General features: G+C 40.3%; 1 protein-coding gene across 4 annotated transcripts in view; it reads right to left on the bottom strand.

Moving 5' to 3' along the window:
- Positions 1 to 2,847: 2,847 nt before the first annotated feature.
- Positions 2,848 to 22,058, bottom strand: part of GALK2 (galactokinase 2) — a 175,951-nt gene continuing 156,740 nt past the window's right edge. For all 4 annotated transcript variants that reach the window (XM_027840867.1, XM_027840864.1, XM_027840866.1 and 1 more), the window contains exons 9-10: positions 12,076 to 12,277; positions 2,848 to 3,381 (exon numbers count right to left, since the gene is read on the bottom strand). In XM_027840867.1, the coding sequence (XP_027696668.1) occupies positions 3,174 to 3,381; positions 12,076 to 12,277 (410 nt within the window). In that variant the 3' untranslated portion in view covers positions 2,848 to 3,173. The remainder of the gene's footprint in view (positions 3,382 to 12,075; positions 12,278 to 22,058) is intronic.

Genomic DNA, 22,058 nt, shown 5'->3' with positions numbered 1-22,058 from the left:
TGCTCTACTTTATATATGGAAATGCCCTTTTTTACTTCAGAATTTTTAAAAATAAAAAAAAAATATTGATTGGCAAGCAGAAATTTCTCACAGTTCACATGAAATTTTCTAGACTTTGAATTTAAATTATGAGTCTGTTTCTTATCCTCTTCAGTTTTACATATCTTTTTAGCTATCGCCTCACCCCTTATCTTGTCCCAAATTTCTACTCCTATCTAGCTCCCTACTTCCTCTCCTACCATTCTTTGTACTTCCCCACCCCACCCCCTTTTGTTGCATTTGTCCTATTTCTCTCTTTATTCACTCTCAAGCCTGTTAAGAATTAAGGTAGTAATAGGTTAATGCAGACGTGGTTCACTGCTATTTAAAAACACACACATAAAGTCAGGATGATGCCATTGTAGTTTATTATTCCATTTTCTTTATTCTGCTATTAGTCTGGAAAACAAAGCCCGAAGAAGACCAGAGGAAGCAATGAATGATTGTCTAAAATATCTAGAGAAGCTGGTATGTTTCTTTTTTATATATAGGATAGGGGATTCCTTTTTCATATAATCTACTCAAAATGGGGATAAATCTGGATTGCTTCTAATATCCAAATTACAGTGGGGTGATGTGGCTAAATTTGGGCCAGAAAAAGCCTCAATCTCCCTCTATGGTCTTAGAGGGGGGAAAAAGTTGACTTGAAACTGTTCCTGTCTTGCAGTTGCCAACCTAGCTAGATGTAGAGTTTCAGTAGCTCTAAGATAGCCATTTGAAAATCCTGACTGCATTTGATAGGATTTTCAGATGGCTATCTTAAAGCTGCATCTTTCTCACCTGGACTCTTCTTTCTCCTTCCCTTCTCCTAGGCTTAATGACAGTAATTCTGACTGATGACTATACTGCCCTCCTTAAGTTCCATCCAATATCCAGGAACTATCTTAAAAATAGATAATACTGTATCAGACATTATCAGGAAATGGTAAACTTTAGACATCACCTACATCAAACACTACTACCTTGGGCACAAAACTAAGACTAGCTCCCCATTGGCTGCCCTCATCAAATTTAAAACATGGATGGTTGTCAGGGCTTTCTCTAATTTGACTACAAACTACCTATTCCACTCAGACTGGTCTGCACTATCAGTCTACCTAGAATGCTCTGGTTGAGGAAAGAAAGGCCCGGTTCCTGTTGACCTTGGATCTAGCTTCTGTCCCCTGTGCTTTAATCACTAATATAAGTACAGAGATTCAACATACACTCAAACACAATCCTTTTCATCTATAATAGCTATAGATATACCCTTTATTGGTCCATAGATGCAAACAGATCCACAGATGCATATAACCAAATGTGTTCAAAAGAGAGTTGAGGAGAGGGTACTGATAAGGAGAAAATGGAGCTGCCTGGTACAGATTTGCTCATAGAGTGATGAGTAATCATTTAATTAATAAGTGCTTTTTAAAGGCCTCTTATATACTAGATTCTGGGAATACAAAACCAAAAATGAAATATCCTCTGGATTCAAGGATCTTGTTTTTTCACAGAAGAGTCAATATTTACACATAAAATGGCTACAAAATGAAGACAAGGTCATTCTTTTTTGATGGAGAGAGGCAGTAGTCAGCTAGTGGCATCAGGAGGGAATACTTGAGCTAAGCTTTGAAGGAAATTAGAAATTCTAAGAGGCAGGAGCGAGAGAGGCCATGCTAAACATGCGGTACAACGCATTCAAAAGCATCAAGACAGGAGATGGATAAAGTGCTACATATGAAGACCAGAAAACAAACAGAGCAGTTTAGCTCCTGGGAAGGAGCCTTTCATTCTATATATGATTCTAGAGGTAATAGGGAATCAGGAGTGAATTGGTCAGATCTGTACAAGAGGAATATTACTTCAGCCATTATGTGGAGGATAGGTTAGGGAGGGGAGAGACTAAGAAGCAGGGATACCAATTAGGAAGCCAATACAAGAGTTATGATGAGGGCCTGAACTCAGGGGGTGACCTTACATGTGAATGGAGAAAGGGGGATGATGGATGGCAGAGATAGTGTGGCAGTAGAATAAATAACAAATGGCAGCTGACTGGATGTGTGGGAGAAGAGACAGCAGAGGAGTCAAGGATGATTCAGAAGATGCAAACCTATGTGACTAGAAGGACAGTGGTGTGCTTGACAGAAATGAGAAAGAGTCATGCCATATATACATTACCTCAATTTCCTACCTTCCACTGGGTATAAATTCAGGCGGATAATTTGAGAGTATCTCAACCAAAAGTCAGATCTTTCTTTGCAAAATGACAGACAGCAGTGCAAATGACATCATATCATAAAAACAAATCCAGAGAGAGGCCTAGGATCTCTTGATTCTTTAAATCTCGCCTGTTCTCAACCAGGCTACATGTTAAAGAACTCCACCTACCCTCACCTCAATTTGGAACTTTTCTGGGGGGAATGTGGGGGAGGGAGAAAGCATAATCTTACACTGACATCCTTAAAGTCCAAGATGATCTTCTGAATATTTGCATGTATTTCAATTCACTGTCTGAACAGCGTCATGCAGAAAGGTCAGAAAAAACCGTATCAGCTAGGATACCAGCAGCTGTTGCCACTGCCACCATAGCCTCAATCCCTGCTTTCGCTTCTCTACTTGCCCATGGTGCTTTTTACTCTTCTGAAGCTGAAGAATATGAATTTTAATATGAGAAAGAACCAGATGATCTAGAGTAATAATGTGCAGTGTACACACACACACCCTGGGAAAAAGCTCAACCATTTCATGGCTTCAGTTTAATTACAATAATAAATTTAACTCAATTCCAACAGATCTTGGTGTCCATGGTGGAAGGAGAAAACAAAAACATATGAGATAGGCATGTTTTTATTTGCACCACTGATCTTTTAAATCTTTGACATTTTCACATTGGTAAGGTTCACTTAATCATCAGTCATTAAAAGGTCTATCCCAACAATATCTTGGCCATTATTTGTAACAAACAATTTTAAGAGAAGTAAAAAGTGTTTATTATAAAGTGCAGAAAGCTTTCAACAATTTCTTTGGAAATATATCTTGATAATAGCAAACATTCACCATAATAGAAAACAGAGAGGGGATTAATTTACCGTGGCATAGGAAATCCTGCCAGTTCCTAAATGCCCTAAATGGTTTCTCTGCGATTCTTACACTGTTTAGGCCTCAAGGAAAACCAAAGCCCCACCTCCAGGTTTGGTGGCAAATAGACACCGCTTCTCCACAGTTAACCTTTCCTTCTTGCTTTGGTAATAAGTTTCTTGCACATTTGCTAGAAGGTCAGGCAGCTTGTCAGTAGGTACCAATGATACAGCGCAGCCTCCCCATCCTGCTCCAGTCAGTCGTGACCCTTGAGCCCCAAACTGCCTACAATAATAAGAAGAAAAATTTAGAAACTGTCAGTTAAAACAAGAGTGATTTGTCTTCAAGCATGAGAACATCTATGGCTGGCCAAGTTCTCAGAAGAAACACATATATGTGTTTTTAGCATTTGGGAAAGTTTATAGAACTTGAGACGTTTTAGCTGTTGATTTGTAACTAAAGTTAGTCCCCAGCTTTGGCCAGCACTGGCTGTCCACAAGGCCATGGCTTTCATCAGCTCTAAAAAAGAGTCTTCATCGTCTTAATATTCTGTAGGCTTGCCATCAGAGTGCTATAATGGAGTGATAGGGGAGAGAAAGAGTGAAGACAGAAGAGAAAATAGACATGATGAACATTCATACCTAGATCAACTAGAAGATGGCTTTAAGTGATGTCAAATCACAGCTTAAAGCCCATCCAAATGCCTAAAAAAAGATTTCCTCAGGGAAAGGTGTTTTTTTCCCTTTGTTCTCAAGATTTGTTACTCTATATACAAATTCAAACACAAACTCCTCTGACATTTAAAGGTCTTAACAAACTGACCCAACCTACCTTTCCATTATTATTATTATTATTAATCATAAGTATTTATTAAACCTAGACTATATGCCAAATCCTGTGCTAGAGGTACAAATACAAGAAAGAAATAATCTCTACTCCTAAGGAGCTCCCCTTCACACCTTACAGGACAGTCACGCTGATCCTCACATACAACATTCCATGCTGTCCACCATGCCTAGAATATACTCCATCTTCATTGTTGCTTTTTAAAATCCCTAGTTTCCTTCAATACTCAACTCATGTAATCTTCCAAAGGAGGCTTGCCCTGCCCCCCCCCCCGAACCTGCTAGTGACCTGCAATTACCCTGTATTTTTTCTGATTATTGTATGTGTACATGTTGTCTCCCCTTCTAGGGCCTTTTGATTTTGTCTAATACAAAAGTCCCCAGTGCCTAGCACAGTGCTTAATAACTGAAATTGCAGTCAGGAAGACCCAAGACCTAAGTTTAAATCCTGCCTCAGACATTTATTTATTAGTTGAGTAACGAACAGCAAGTCATTTAATCTCTCTAAACCCTCTCCCCTTCATATATATATATATATATATATACACACATATATATATATATATACATATATATATACACACACATATATATATGTACACACACACACAGACATAATAATAACAGCACCTATATCACAGGGTTGTGTTGTTTTAAGGACCAAATGGGACAACACATTAAACATTTTGCAAACCCTAACATACTATATAAATGCTGTTATTGTTATAAAATTTTCACTTTTGATGTAGAACAGATGACCCTGATTCCTACTGAGAAAATCTGTCATAAAAGCATTTATTATTAAACTTTATCATTTTACAGAAAAAATTCCCAAGGAAAATTCAGGTTTCCCTTATATGAAAATCTCTCTAGTGAGAAAATAACGGACACGATGCATTCATACCTTTACTTCCAGCGGCCTCCTGGAATTGGCCACACATTCTCGAGGGACTGGGAACCAACAGATAAAATGTCACTAACTTGGATGGCAACTGTCTAAAGACAGCCAGTAGTCATGGGCTAGTTCCAGTTATCAGTTAGGTGCTGTTCCAAACCTGGGATCTTAGTTGAAGCAATAGGCCCCAATATAAAGTAGGTGAGGTTTATTTCTCTCCTAATGGGCCAACTTGCCCTGACAACAAAATCTAACATGTTTGCAATCCTAAATTTTTCTCCTAATTAGTAGCAGATTAAAAGTTCCACCACCAAGATGGTTTTGCCCCCTTTTCCTCTCCTTCTAAATAAGATACTTTATACTTCTTGTAAAATATCAATAGGCCATTTCCTCCCCACATTATAAAGCTGGGATTATTGCACACTGGCAATTCTCTCCACCCCCAACTCACCCACCCTCTCCAATGATCTCCTTAATTTACTTCTTTCCATCATCCATTGTATTCACTTAAATTTATTCTTCAAAAAGAGAAACACAAGGGAGAAGACAAAAGTTCACAAACAAATGAAGACCAGCTTTCTTTCTGTGCTGAAAACCTTCATCTCTCCCTTCAGTAGCTGCCCTAATCTGTTCCTCTCATTTTGGGGCCTCTGGAGTTGCCCTTTGTCTAAAGCAGAGACCTCGAAAACCGCAGAGGATTCAGGATTACCTGGAGATTAAGAGGGCCAAACTGAAGCTCCCATCACACTGATGACATGCAGCATCATGTCCAGACCTACCTCACTGTGGAGGAGGATGCAGGGAAAAACGAAAGTGATGGCCGTTGAAATACCCTGAAAGGTTGGCTCCCATCTAACTTGAATTTAGATTCTAGTCTTCCATTTGAATGGTTTGCCCTAGTTTTGTGAGCTCTCTAGAATCAAATTCACAACCTCCCACACTTATTTTTAATGGTATATTTTCTCTTTCTGATTTGAATTATATCTGAATGCTGGAGGCTAAAACTCTCACCAAAAACAGTGTTTTCATGTTATTTTGAACCTGGCTGAAACTAGAAACCAAAGGAGATTGATTAGGAGGTCTGTTCTCTTGTGATGTATGTGCCAGTTTTTTAAACAGAAGGTTGACGATGTTTCAGGTAAACACAAATTCCTGACTGCTTTCCCAAGCTCCCCTTATAACTGATCCATGACTGCCCTGCAAAAGACTTAAAATGGGTGGAATGGAAGACAAGACCTCGTGACCCCAAGCCATTAGGGATCAAATTTCCAAAAGTTAGCATGATAAGCGTGCCTATAAATATGACTAGTGCACTTCAACTGCTGGCATTTGTGTCCACAAATCAAGAGGCTGCCCCAGCAGATGAGGAGCTAGGGCACATGTGCATGAACATGTGCACACACATGCCCATCCAGATATATTCAAATCCCCTATCTTGAGTGTCCACTCTGGCTTTAGTGAGTCCTTCAGGAAATATATAAAGAGTGTTGAGACAGATCACCAAACAGGGAAACAAGATTTATTTTAAGAAAGACCACTGAGCAAATCATGTCTTAAGATTGTTAGAAGATCCCCTCCCCCAGGAACTGTAAGATGTTAAATATATCTACTGGGCTACTGCAAATCAGGACAGCAAGGTAAGAATTATGAAAACCCAAACCATAAACCTCCCCACAAAAGCTACTTTGATTTCAATGATGGCTCAATGGAAAGTAATGTAGAGGGAGCGGGCCAAGGAGGCCACAAAAGCCTGTTCCTGAAAAAACACCATGAAGAGTCCATAAAAATCAAAGTCTGGGAGAAGTGAGGCTGCAATGAATGATGCCCTCCTCCTCCTACTGTTATAAGGCACTGCTAGTGATTAGTTGTTGCTGGGCAGCCAGTACAAACAACCCCATGAAAAACTCCCAGTTTTGCAAAGTCATGAACACAGTGAAGAAGTAATTGTGCCTTGCCCATAGAAACCCTTTGTTAAACATTTGTTGTGTGGTGGAATGCAGAGAATATTGGATCTGGAGACACCAGATCATAGAGTTAGAGCTCAAAGAAACCCTGAACGACAATGAATACAACCCCCTAACCATTTTACAGATAAAGAAACTGATGCCCAAAGAGATCTAGCAACCTAAGCAAGGTCACTCACTCAGGTAGAAAAGAGCAGTGCCTGGGCTTGAACCTAGGGCCTGGGAGTCTAACTCCACATCTCTTTCCACTCCACCAAGATTGGGAGCTTGGGTCAGAATCCTGGATCTCTCTGCTAACCTGTGTGATGTAGGGCAAATCACTTATTGCCCTGGACCCCCTTTCTTCACCTGTAAAATGAGAAAGCTGAACTAGTTCCCCTCTAAATCTATGCTCCTACAACCATGGTTTAATAAGCACATCCTTTAATTTGTCTGATTGAATAGAAGACAAAAGGTAAAAAGATGGTCAACCATTATGTTTCCAAAAGCTAAAGCAAGTTTTCCTCATTTGAAAACATGGAGACAGGGCAGCTAGGTGATGCAGTGGACAGAGTACTGGCCCTGAAGTCAGGAGGACCTGAGTTCAAATCCGTCCTCAGACCAAACACTTGACATATACTAGCTGTGTGACCTTGGGCAAGTCACTTAACCCCAACTGCCTCGCCAAAAACAAAAAAAAAACATGGAGAGGATGGACCAAATTGTGGCAAACTGTTATCACTGCCCCCAAAGCATGACCAATATAGAGTCTCTCTTCTTTTGGGCAGAGGAGAACCAGCTTTCAGCTCCAAATGAAATCGAGTACCTGTGGCTACACAAACTGCTCTTCCCAGTTCAAAAATGGAGAGTTAAGATGATTCATGGAGGCAAAAGGTGGCCACAAAATTTGTCTGTACCAAGATTTTTTCAGGCTACATAGCTGCTTAACTCATGTAACCTTTGTTGGCCCAGTACTTGAAATAGGTTCCATAAAAATTTGTCATTCAACTTTCATTGTTTCTTGGAAACAACGTGGCAAGTAAATCTTTTCCAATTTCAACAAGTGTCAAAACTGATACTAAATATGTGAATGTGTTTCTCAAGTAAAACCAAAACAATTCTTTTCAAGACGGGACCGAAGTAACCAATAAGTAGTGTTGAGAATATAATTGACTTAGCTTCAAGTTCATTTTGTATTGTCAATCAATTCTGTTTTAAAATTTAACTATTCTTATAAAATTTTACATGCTTTTTATTTATTTAAAAGAGAGCTGTTATAATTCAGGCATCATATTCTTTCCTTCATTAAGTCAACTTTGTTGCACATAATTAAAATTTTCCAATAAAAAATCAAACTGCATTGTGCATTTTTTTATCTCCCTCTGGACTTTTCTTTGGATTCTTTGCTAAATAATTTTCTCTTCAAGGTGGTAAAAGACTATCCTAACAAATATGGCAAATTCTCACGTGCCCTTCTCTTATTTTCTTTTCTTTCTGCTAGGGTCATAAAACAGGTTGCTTAGGTTTTACATTTGTGGGAGATTGAGCTTCCATTGAGTCTACCAAGGAATTAGTCAGTCCTATGCAATTCCAAAATGATTTAGTTTCTTCAGGCCTCATTTCTGTGGTGGTCTAATCTCAGTCCTGGAGTAACTCAGTCATTCCAACAAGACCACCACCAAAGAGAATGAACTTAAGCCATGCCACTGGGATCCTTTCCACTCCTGCTTTTTAAGACCAAAGCTTCAGCCTGGAGACTGAAGGGAGCTGAGGCCAGTTAACAAAGATGGCAGGGCCACCAGCTATGGGGGCATTGCATTTCCAGAGGGATTTAGAACTCTTTCCCACTATCAATTGATGCAACGATGAACCCACTCAGAAGGATGGTAACATTCAAAAGAATAGCAGAGAAAGGAACATGTTTGTACAATAAGTGCTAAAGGCAGATTATGAATTTCAAATGTCAGTAGCAGGCTAGTGGTGCACAGTTTGGGCTAGAGCCTTCAGGGCCGACTGGGCAGGCTGGGACTTGAGATATGACAGTTTAGGTTTTTAGACTTGTCAGAGACCTAAGAGACATCTGGTCCAACACCCTTATATCACAGATGAAACTCAGGAACAGAGAGATGAAGCAAAATGCCCAAGGTCATAAGGTGATCTAGTGGAAGAGACAGGATGGAAAACCAGGTCTTCTGACATAAGATCTAAGATTCTTTCCCTAAGACCAGGGATTCTTAACCTCGAGTTGAAGAACTTTAAAAAAAAATTTTTATAACTGTATTTCAATATAATTGGTTTCCTTTGTAATTCTATGTTATCTTAGCTTATGCATATAAAAAAACATTATTTTCAGAAAGGGTTCATAGGCTTCACCAGAATGCCTACAGACAGAGAAATGGTTAAGAGCCTTCGCCCCAGACAGTGACTAGGGAGGAGGCTGGTATGGAGTAGCTTCTGAGAGAATAATGACTTGAGTAACCTTTTCTTCCTTTAGAGTATTGGACTTGTGGCTAGAAAGACTGGGCTTCTGAGCTTCCAAATCTACTGCTTTTTTGTTTCTGTTGTTTTGTTTTGTTTTTGCTTTTTGGCAAGAAAATCGGGGCTAAGTGACTTGCCCAGGATCACACAGCTAGTAAGTGTCAAGTGTCTTAGGCCACATTTGAACTCGGATCCTCCTGACTCCAAGGCTGGAGCTCTATCCACCTAGCTGACCCCATGAACAAATTACTTAACCTCCATGATCTTCAGTTTCCTTACTGTAAAGTGTCAATAATACTTGCCCATCCTCCCAAACAGGATTCTGGAGGAAAGTGATTTGTAAATTGTAAAGCTTAACTACCCACATGTGAGCTCTTATTGTTGCTAATCTGCCTTTTCCCTCTCTACCTGTCTTTGTATCCCCAATGCCTACCACAGTACTTTGCACACAGTAGGGACACAATAAATGGTTCCTGTTTAATGGAATCTTTCTTATTTTTTCTTTTCTTCACAATCTTTTCATCTTACTCTTGCTTTCTTCCTTGCCATCTCCTCCCAATTATATACTACATCATATACTAAGTGTCCTGAATTTATTAAAAAAAAAAAGTATTTGCTGTAGCTTGCCCCTTTCACATGTGATACAAATTACGCTACTGGACATGTGTTTTGTCACTAAACCCCTCACTGCTATTCTGCTTTGGATGTGTGTCTGACACTCATGTCTCTTCTCTGAGAAACATCTGATGTGTGTTCAGGCCATACATACCAGGAGCACTGAGCTATCACTGATTGATGACTATGGTGACAGCAATGAGGCCATTAGCTCCCCCAGAAATAAAAGTGTCAGAGGGCCAAGCCCAGCCAAGCATATCAGACCTCCGACAGTAAGTCTTTATGTGTCCACCAGAGGAGTGAGTAAAAACTAATTTTGACACTGTAATTGGTTTCACAAACAAACAAAAAAAAACAAAAAACAAAAAAAGGAAAGAAACAACTTTCTCCTTTATTTCTTTAAAACTTTTTATTTCCCCTTTTCTTAACACTGTTCCTTTTTTTCTAAAGAAAAAAAAAATCACTCTCTTTCCTCCAGCTGTAGTTTATGGTCTTCAACTTCCATTCTTTAAAAAAAGAGGGTCATTTTCTAAACCCACTTCTCTAGCAAAGGCCTAGATCACTTCCAAATCACTACCAACAGTGTATGATACTGGCAAGGGTGGCTGTTATAACAGGTGTTTAATAAATGCTTAGTGGATGACTAATGGATTCATCCTACAAAGGTCAGAAAAAAATTAGAAGAAAAGTACATCTGTAGATATAACTCATTTGTAACTCTGAGAAGTTTCATTTTTATACTGTCTAAAGGGAAATGGAGGAAAGAAAATCTCAAGACTAAGTTGGAAAGATATTGGTTTTTCTTGTTTCTGAGTGACAGAACTCAATCAATCAATAAGCATTTATTCTGAGTCTACTATGTGCCAGGTACTGTGTTAGGCACTGGAGATACAGACAAAAATGAGAAAGTCCCTGCTCTCAAGGAGCTTACCTTCTCTAAAGGGAAATGACATGTACACATATGAGTAAATGGAAAACATACATGAAGTTATACAGCAAGCCTCACTACTGTTCTCAAAAGAGAGAACTTCAGCAATTGTACTAGGGAAACCAACGGTACTTAGACCACTTCTAAAACTACCAACTATTCAAACTATGTTTCATCAGAAACAAAAGGGGATAAACCTTTCCTCACCTTTGCCCCACTGGATTTGTAATGTGCGAACTATTCCACATCTTTTCTTCAGGAACTGAAATTATTTCTCTCCTCCCATTTCTATGCCCTCCATAGTTTCATAAAATAGTTGCTACAATAAAACAAACTCCGGAAGCTTCTTCTGCAATTAGAGAACAAATACTGACGTCAGAAGGGCTCATTAACACGAGGCAAATTCTCTCAACAGGTTGTGTTATACATATGGTTTATGAGCATCTGAACCATTCAGTTTAATCTTTCCATGCTGATTCTGTGACAATGGACAAGGCAAACCACCGGTGCCAAGTGGTTAACTGTATTTTCCTTATTAATTACATGCAGCATTTTATTCTGTTCTCACAATGGAAATGACATCTCAGCCATTTGAAAGCTCCCTGGATTTCACTTTCTGTTCGCTCCAGGTCATTTTTATCTTTCTTACTTACGTGTCCAACTTGGACATGTTACTACCCTACTGCCTGTAAAGCATAAAGCAATTCATGAAATATTCTACCTTTTACAAAGTTCAGCGTCTCAACTGAACCTTTGATGAGTACTGCTTACTCCATTTCTTTCCAGCCAAAGAGTCTCAGCTTTAAACAGAATCTCAATCCCTGAGTCATGCCATGATCCTCTATTCCTTTTACAAGAGAACTTCAGAAACAGGTGAGAAAGTCAATTAGTTTGAGGGTAGCCCAGGAGTTGTGCAGATTAAGACACATTCAACCCAAAGTCATCAAAAAGTGAATTGAGAAAATATTTGAAGAAAGCTACTACTGCCTTCATGAAAGATCTAAACACACGATAATAAAGAGTTATTTATTATAGAGATTTCAAAAAAAGAGTTGACCCTGGACCAGATGGGAATTATGGCTGCCACTGAAAGAATCTTTCATTCTGTAAACATTTGTCGGCTGTCAGAGAGAACCAGTCTTAGCTGGAGAATGTCTCAGGAAGCCATTCGTTAAGCAGGAGATTGGGAATCACTTTCCTTTGAAAGATGGTCATACATTTTAAACTGACTCTCAAGATGCCCCATCTTTTCCTCCCCTCCCTCAACAGACTTACCGACAGACATCCACCAGCTGATCCAGTTCAGGACAGCTGCACTCGTACAAGTTCCTACAGCTCACATGACTCTGGTTCATTAGGTCTCCCAGCAGCTGGACAGCATTGGCAGGTGCATCCTCACATATCTTCTTAAACTGCAACACTCTGGCTGCCTCGCTGAACACATGCTTTGCACGCTGGTACAACTTGAAGAGGAGTACTTGGTTTAAAAAAAAAAAAAAGGGAGACATATGGTTAGAAATAGTCACAGAAACCCATCCCAAGGGCCCATAAAAATACAATCATCAGAGGCAGCTATTTCTGTCCTCTTACTTTACCAATCCTTGTGTTCAGCCTGTTTTACCAAGGTGATTTTTCCCAGCTAAAGCAGACATTCTTATAAACTGATTTTAGATTCAGTAGAAGTAAAACCCCAAAATGTATTTGAAAAACAAAAAAGAAACCTTTCTCCAAATTATTCCAAAGTGTCTTTTTCCACCTGTGTGAGCATGGATAGGTTAAAGCATCTCTTTGGGCTTTTGAAGCTTCTTCTATAAAATGAAGGGGTTGGACTAGATGGCCTCCTAATTCTGATTCTATAATCCTAGGATGTTAGCCTTGAAGTCAACAGGATCGAGAATTAAGACCTTCCTCTGACACACTGGCCAGACTCTTAATCTTTCAGGGCCCAGGCAACCAGTCTTTTTTCTAAGACTGTTAACAGGAGAAATTTTCAGTGTTCCTTACACTGATAAAGTGTACCTTTCCCTCTACCTCTCTCCCCAAAAATGCCAGGCATTCTGCTAGGCACCGGGAATAATACGGTAAAAGCAAAACACTTTATGACCTCATGGACCTTACATTATGTCGGTCAATAAACATTCAGTGCTTTCCACTGTGCTAAGCACTGGAGATACAAAGAAATGTAGAAGACAGCCCCTGCTATTGAGGAGCTATATACTTATACAGGATAAATTGGAAATACTCAGAAGAGGGAAGGTACTAGAATTAAGAGAGATCAGGAAAGACTTCCTGTAGAAGGTGGGATTTTAGCTGGGACTTGATTTTTTTTGTTTCGTTTTTTTGTTTTTGTTTTTTGGTAAGGCAATTGGGGTTAAGTGACTTGCCCAGCGTCACACAGCTAGTAAGTGTCGAGTGTTTGAGTCTGAGACCGGATTTGAACTCAGGTCCTCCTGACTTCAGGGCTGGTGCTCTATCCACTGTGCCACCTAGCTGCCCCTTAGCTGGGACTTGAAAGGAAGCCAGGGAAGCCAGGAAGGGAGGGCATTCCAAGCATACGGAATGGGGGAAGGGAATGCCTAGGACTGGAACGTGGAGTACCTGGTTCAAGGAACGGCAAGAGTACACAAGGACTAACCCGTTATTTCACTAATCTAGGGAACTCCCTTTGTGAGAAAACTCCTCTACCAATGAAGGCTGGCACTTCCTCTGCAACTTCTGGTCTCAGAGAGCTGCCTAGAGCACTGAAAGTTTATGATTTCCCCCCAGAGTCACACAGACAGTCTTATTGATTCCCGACGCCAGATCTCTCTCTACTATGCCATACTGATGGGGTTGGAATCTGGGCCCCAGAAAGGAAAAACTCTGGACTTTCCCACAGGGCCAAATCTCTGGCGTTCCCCTGAGGCTATAATCCCATCAACTGGCCTTTCATTGCGGCCACACCCAATCTCCCCTCCATTGTCTTACCTCCCTATGGCCCCCCCCCCCCTGCCATTTCCCACCCTAATCCTAGCTGGGCTCCATTCTCCCTTGGCCCCCGAGGTCCAGGTCCCAGGAGTTCTGTTCACCCCAGCTTACTAGCCACTCCCATCCAGATCTCCTTAGGCCCTTCTTCCCGTCACCCCAAACTACTTGGCCACTCCTAGATCCCTCCCACAGTCTTTCTGTATATAAGGTCCATCTTGTCACCATTAAGATGCTCTGATTCTTAGAATCTAGCCAATAGCCCATAGATGCTCAGATTCCTTAAGAGTCTGGCTAATATGGCGAATCTTCAATAAACCTTGTTTTTGGCTGCAAGAAGGCTTGGGTCGAATTCTTTCAGGCAGGCCCCAGGTGTCCTGATTTTGGGATTCCAGGACCCCTAACCTCTAGACCAAATCAATACCACCTCTAGTCACAGGTACACATTTAAATATATTTTTTAAAAACTCATTTTGTATATATTTAAATATGCAAACATTACTTACATAGTTAAGAATATACAAAATAAATATAAGGTCATGGGTGGGGTGGGGTGTAGAAGCATTTAACAGCAGTGAAATCAACATATTCTCCTCTTCTAAGTTACCTTGAACAACCTCTACATCTATTAGAAGTAATTTCTCCCCTCCCCCCCACCCTTTTTTTTGAAGTTGGGGGGAAGACTGGGTCTCCCCACCTCTCTCCTAGGCTAGAAGTTTAGCAGGTCCTCGTGGGCCTGATCCCAGTACCGATCAGCATAGAAGCTTTAACCTGTGCCATTTGTTGACCAGGGCTGGTTTGCTCATTGTTAGGCAGCCTTTTCCCAGGGGTTCACCATATTGGTGCCAGACTTAGTATACACACCTAATGTTTGGCCTACTGCACTTACGAACTCTGGAACTCAAACTATCTTCCATCCTCAGCTTCCCCAGCAGCACAGACCAAAGGCACGAGCCACCATGCTGGGCTATAAGCAATTTCAATGATCCTATTTCCCTACGCCTAAGTCAGGGTCTCAAGGGCAGTAGCTCTTTCCACCACTTACAGGCTTTTAGCCCAAAGAGTAGGATGTGATGGGGTTAGATGGCATATGTTGTGTTATACCAGACTGTCTAGGCACACAGCTGTGATATATCTCCTGAGGTTAATGGTAATTGTATACATAGCTCTGGGACCCCTTACCCATGAACACTGCAAATATAGTGCCTTTACAGGCTATATTGTTGTAAGGATCAAAGGACAGAATTTCCATAAAGCATTCTGCAATGCTAACACTATTAGATGAATATATCAGCCATCATCATTATTATTATCTTCACTTAAGCCAAAGGTACATGGAGAAGTTGCTACTTTCAACATAAGGGCCAGTTTTTCAAAGGGATCCTACCCCATTTAAACCTTCTTGAGTCTCACCAATAATTGATATCTGCCACCACTACTAAATACATCAAAGACTTCTCTTCTTTTGGTTTCTACTGGCAACATTCAGGCCAGGGCCCCGTCCTCAGGAAACATGTCTCACTAACCAAACAGCTTACTCTCCTTTACGTATAATAACATTAATAGCTCATATTTCTATGGACTTTCAAGTTTAATCCAAAAACGCAAATAAGTAATGATGAGTCAGGATGGAAAAAACAACTTGGGTCTTGGCCTTAGGTAAACACTAAAGCCAGAAGAGTTCTAGGTAACAGGAAAGCCGGTCCAAAAACCAGGACTGCCAGTCCCCAGCTTAGAAAAGAGTTTCATTCCAAAAGTTCCTTTTGTAAGGCAACGAATTATTGGAATTCGAAAGGCATCCCACCCCACCCCACCCACAATGCTATAAATGGTTACCAGAGATGGCAGATTAGTTTGTAGGCTAGCCTACGGGAGCCTATTTAATGAAAAATGTACATTAAAACTGATTAATGACAGCTCTGGCCTGAGGGCAGTGTTCTGGGAGCAGGGGTCACAGGTATCACAAACTCAGGCAAAGGATTCTCCAAAAGTCCCACTTACTCATAAGGTGTTCATGGCTACAGAAGCAGGAGAGAGAGAAGAGAAGAGAGAAGGAGGAAAGGTGGCAGTCATTTGCAAAGGTTATTTGTAAATGAGAGTTTATATATCAGATGAGGCCTGCAGTCAAATATCATTCTAAATAATGTGATACAAGTGCAAAGACATAATCAAAAGGACGGAAAAAAACCACCCACAGTGACAGCAAACTACTTACAACACTGAAAGGTAGGTAAACTGGTAATGACCTTCCCAGCTATCTTACAAGAGACATCCACCATTCCTTTACCTGGAATGTAACTTCACCCAGCTTTATCTCCTATGCTTCTTGGAATGAACCCTCCGCTCCAGCCAACTGGCAGCATGGTATAGTAGAGTCAGGAAGATCTTAATTCAAATCTGACCTCAGACATTTACTACTAACTCTGTGACCCTGATCAAGTCACTTAACCACTGTGTCAGTTTCTTAGCACCTACCTCCGGGGATTGCTGTGAGGATCAAGTGAGATACTTGTAAAGCACTTATCACAATACCTGGTACATAGTAGTTGCTATATAAATGCTAGCTATTATTATTATTACTTGGATTCTGAGACATCAGGGTTCAGGTTCTGCCTCAGATATTTACTAGCAACGTGAGCCCCAGGAAAATCACTTGGTTTCTCTCAGTTTCCTCACCAGTAAAATGAAGACAATAATAGCACTTATTTCTCACAGTTTTGTTGTGAGCATGAGATAATGTATAGAAAATATATGGTAAATGTTAAAGCATTATATAAGTACCACCTATAATAATATTACTATTTCCTTCAACATACTGATGCACTTTCTTACTGATGTGGTTTAGGGGTCCTGGGACCCCAAAATCACAACACGTGGGTCCTGCCCGAAAGAATTTGACCCAAGCCTTCTTTCAGCCAAAGACAAGGTTTATTAGAACATCCATCATATTGGGCAGACTCTTTAGGAGTCTGAACATTAGTGAGCTACTGGCTAGATTATAAGAATCTGACCAGTGGCTAGATTTTAGGAATCTGAGCTGTGGCTAGATTATAAGAATCTAAGCAACCTAATGGAGACAAGATGGACCTTATATACAGAAAGACTGTGGGAGGAATCTAGGAGTGGCCAAGTAGTCTATGAGGTAATAGAATTCCAGGGACCTGGACCACATGGCCAAGGGAGAATGGAGAAATGGCCTCGGCCATAGGGAGGTCCACAATGAAATGCCAGTTGACGGGATTATAGCCTCAGGGGAACGCCAGAGATTTGGCCATGTGGGAAAGTCCAGGGTTTTTCCTTTCTGGGGCCCAGATCCCAACCCCATCATTACCTCCACTCAATTGTTACTACCTACCATCATTTGACGTAGTAACTCTCCTCTCCCTTCTTCAATTATCAAAATCCTACCAGTCTTTCAAGATCAATCTCTCTATTTCTCTCAATCTCTCTCATTGCGTTAGCTTAGGGTCAGTCATTCAAAGGGCATTTATTAAGCACTCACTATGTGCCAGGCATTGGGGATACAAAAGGCAAAAGACAGTCCCTGCCCTCAAGGAGCTGACAGTCCAACATGCAAACAACTCTCTACAAACAAGATAAAGGCAGGATGAATTGGGCATAAGCAGGGCCTGAAGGATGCTACTGCACACAACACCCACAACTTGGTCTAAATGGAAAGGAGATGGCTTCCTCAAGCAATTACCACTAAAACAGCATGTGTCGGTTTTCTGTTTCCTGCTTTTTTTTTTTTTTGCTCAGTTTCAGGCTAAATGTATAAAATGCCAACTTTAAGATTACATATGTTTCAGTTTATTCCTATAAGACTTTACCTCCCCTAATCAAAGGCCGGGCCACAGAGTCAGTGGTTTATTTGGGGGTATTTTTTTCCCTCTTTAAAAATTCTTATGGATGAAGATGTCAATTTCAAAGTCTTTGATTAGGGCAGCCACACAGTGCCCCAGACACTGTAAGAAAGTGACATGTTGTTTAGCTAAGAGTTACGGGGCGTATGTGTGTGGCGGGTGGTATTGTGTACCCTCATGACACAGTTTTTGTAACTGCACTTAAGAACACTATACACAAGGAAACTTTAAAACAACAGCTTTGTATGCATTTCCAACCAAAAGTAACTCCCTGGTTTTCATTCAAAATTCCTCATGTTCAAGACTCAGCTATGACTAGTGTTCAGCCCTGACACTCAACATAGACACTGGTTTCCTCGGCGCAAAAAATAGCAACCCACAGACAAACCCCAAGGTTCAGAGCATTCCAGCTGATTTGATATAGCAAGGGACCTCAGAGATCACCAAGTCCACACCTTCTCATTTTACAGGTAAGACATTCAGTCTCAGAGCAAAAAAAAAAAAAGATTTGCCCAAGGTCAAAGAGTTAATAAGTGGGAAAACCAAGATTCAAACCTCTTCTCTTTCCATATCCAGTGCTGTTTTGACACCACCATGCTTATAATAATACTCTTCTAAACATCCTATCCTCACAAAACAATTTTCATAACAAAAAGAATTTCCAACAAGAATGCTCCTAGAACTAGGGCATATCTTCAGGTGGTGCTGAGATTTCCATAGTTTACCCACTCTGGTAAATCGCTGAACATTAGTAACTCTAGAATAAGCTGAAACAAACCTGTTTTCAATTGTGATGTAAATCTCTTGCCAAGGGCTACAACTGATCCCAGGGACCACCCTTCGGAAAGCAATTTTTTACTTGCCTGTTACCTGACAGGACGTTGAGGTGTGCTGTTCTTGCATAGCACACACTGGCAGATGGACAGCTCTCTACTGGACATATGTCTGGAAGTCTGAAGTGGGATCCATGATAACTTTGCTTACAGCCTCAACGCTAAGATTGTTTATAATCTCACAGAATCCTGGAGAACAATTATGTCATTAAAAGGATGGGAGGAAGCTGGTTTTTATATCTTTCTTTGCTGATGTGCCCCCATCCCAACAAGTCTAACCTCAAGAATCAGAGTACATACAAAATGGATTCCCTGGCCCCAACCCATATATGCAGTAATAGGCTTCTAGTGATCTAACCACAGGAAATCTGAAGCCCCAATTTGGAAATAGGCTATATTTTCAAAAAGTATAAAACACATTGGATTAAAAGCTAGAAGATCTGGGTTCTAGTTCTGACTCTGCCACTTACTAGCTATGCTACTATAGGCAAGTTATTTCCTCATTCATAAAATGAGGCAGTGGGTTTTAACTTGGTGATCTTAAAGGTATTTTCCAGTTTGAAAATATTATGCTTTGAATATAGAGAAGTTTCTTGGAAAATTCATGTGATACTCTGTAAAAGTAAATTTATAAGACTGGCATTTTGGGGGTTGTTGTTGTAATGTTAACGAATCAAATCCTAAAACAATATGATGACATAAATTGTCTCAATGGTAACAGCAACACATTGCTGAAGTGAAATATCAATGATGGCTTCATTTTATCTCTTGAAGAATTTTCATTTTCAGTTCACTAGATTTCATTTTATAGATCAAAATATTTCCTTTTTCAATGCCATAGATTAGAGTCCATGAGATCAATTCGGTAGCCTATGGATTATCAATAAAACCATAAGAAGATTTGCAGATTAAAGGAGTTTTGCCCTTTTTAGAGACATCCAGGTCCATTCCAGACACCTCTCTCTAAGATATGTATGTATATGTGAGTGTGCTTGTGCGTGTGAGTGTGTCCATGTGTCCTGTGATGAATTTTGGAATCCATTCATATGGCCTGGGTTCCTACATATGGCCCCGGGAATCAATCAATCACCAAACATTCACTGATCACACACTCTACGTAAACTATGATGCTAAAAATTGTAGAAGATTCAAAGAGGTACCTGTCCTCCTTTTATCCATGTAACTGATTTAACAGCATCTCCAATAGGAAAGTAATGATAATAGTAATAACGATAGTTGACATTTATATAATGCTTTAACGTTTAAGGTTTGCAAACCACTTTTATAAACATAATCTCATTAGAGCATCACAAACAGTAAGGTGGGTATTATAGATCTTGTTATCCCTATTTGATGGACGATGAAACTAAGGCTCAGAAGAAGACACTGGATTCAAGGAAAACATTTAGAAGGCCATTACAATAGTCTAGGTCAGAACTAATGAAAATCTAATTAAGGGTTTATGGCATTATGAGTGGAGAAAGGACAAATGTGAGAGACTATAATGGTAGAATCAACAGGACTTGGTAATAGTTTGAATGTGAACGTTCAAAAAGAATAGAATTAAAGAAGGTTCTAAGGATGTTTGATTAGTATTCAATCAACAAGCATTTATTAAGCCCTTACTTAGTACTAGGCACTGTGTTAAGTCCTGGGGATACAAAAAAAGGTAAAAATACAATTCCAGCCCTCAAGAAGATTATATTATAATGAGGAAGACAACATGAAAATAATCAGATATATATCAGATATCATAAATAACATTTATATATCATTAAAATTCGCAAAGTGCTTTACAAATATTACCTCATTTCTAACAAAAACCCTGGGAAATAGATGCTATTACTATCTCCATTTTAAAGATGAGGAAACTGAGGTACACAGAGGTTTAGTGATTTGCCCAAGGTCTAGTAAGAGTCTGAGGCCAGATCTGAACTGAGGTTTTCCTGACTTTAGATCCCACACTCTATTCACTACAGCACTTAGCTGTTCAATATACATAGATAAAAGGTAATCTTAGAGGGAAAGGCTCTAGCAGTTGGGGGGACTGCAGAAGAAGGGATTTGAGCTGAGTACTGAAAGAAGCCAGGCCTTCTAAAAAGCAGAGGTGAGGAACAAGAGCATTCCATGCATGAGGGACAGGCCAGAGCAAAGGCAAAGAGAGATGGGTGATGGAATTGCCCTGTTTTAGGGACGGCAAGTAGGCCAGTGCGGCATATACAGAGAGTGTAAGAAGACTGGAGAGGAAGGAATGGTCCCTATTGTGGAGAGCTTTAAATGCCAAGCAGAGGAGTTTGTATTTGATCCCAGAGAGAATAAGAAGCTACTGTACATTACTGAGTTTGGAGGGCAGGGTGGTTGGGGCGGGGAGATTTGACATGGTAGGATCTACACTTTGGCAGATGTGTGGAGGATACATTTGAATGGAATGTGACACCAAATAGCTATAATACAAAAAACTCATAGGGAAAGGCAGGCCAAAATAATGAATGGCAAGAAGATGGCTACAGGGATTTTCAACACTTCAAGGATCTAGGTTTGCATCATTTAATACAGACAACAATCATTCTATAGACCTTAGGAGTAGATATTTGGAGGCTCCTGTGCCCAGAAAACTCATCCCTCTATCATCAACCTGGTGATGAGCCTCCCCTAATTTAGCTAGGCTTGTCTTCAGACGGCAGGCAGAGAGTCTGTCACCAGGCCCATACACAAAGCCTTTCTAGCTTACTAAAATCTGCCAGGTTTTATATTCTGCTGGCCTAACCTTGGAAGATCCAAGATCAGCTCTGGGCCACGAAGTGGCCTCAGAACAGGATATTAGACAATTGAGTGACAGGGAAGGAGAAGCAACTATGCACTCATGACATCAGGAAGGAGACTCAGGGCTGGTGTTATTGTGATAATTAGAAACCAGCCTGTGTGGGAAAGAAGGAATGTGAATCTAAAGTTAGAGGCTATTTAGTTGAGAAAAGTAGGATAGAAAGAAGTGTGGGAGCTTGGAAAGACTGGGGGAGAATGAGTTTGAAATAAGAAGATTCAGAAAGAGAAAGGGAGTAAGAGCCAGGGCAGATGTGGAAAAGAAGGAATGTGGGCCAAGACTTCGAGGGCATTGGATTGAGAAAAGTAGGGTGGAAAGAAGTTTGTGGAAGCTTGGAAAGATTGAGTAGTGAATGAGTTTGCAATAAAATTCAGCAAGAAAAAGGGAGAGAGGGCCAAGATGGACAAATATGGATCTGGTGAGCCCCAGCTGTCCAATGAGCTTGGATTTGAGAAAGACTGTGTCTGGAGATAAGATGGTGAACTGGGTGTTAGCACACCCTTTATAAGGTATGGCTACCAGTCTGAGGAGATAGGAGATGGGAGGAGACTCAAGGCTTCTAATCATATGGGGTCTCATATGTATTCTTTGAATCAAGCATTTTCTGAGCTCTTCTTTGCCTGTTTTGGGAAGAAAGTGCTGAGAAAGACAAAGGCAACAAACAGGTATGCTTTTGAATAATGATCATTTGACTTTAGTTGGAACAATACAGCTACTGGATACAGTTGGGAATGGACTCATAATTTCACTGATATAGGAAATTCCTAGGTAAAGAAG

The sequence above is a fragment of the Vombatus ursinus genome, unplaced genomic scaffold, assembly GCF_900497805.2.
Source record: "Vombatus ursinus unplaced genomic scaffold, bare-nosed wombat genome assembly UNPS02014848.1, whole genome shotgun sequence".
In the NCBI taxonomy this organism is placed as follows: domain Eukaryota; kingdom Metazoa; phylum Chordata; class Mammalia; order Diprotodontia; family Vombatidae; genus Vombatus; species Vombatus ursinus.
Note: the sequence above shows the minus strand (reverse complement) of the source record. Positions and strands in the feature narration are given on the sequence as shown.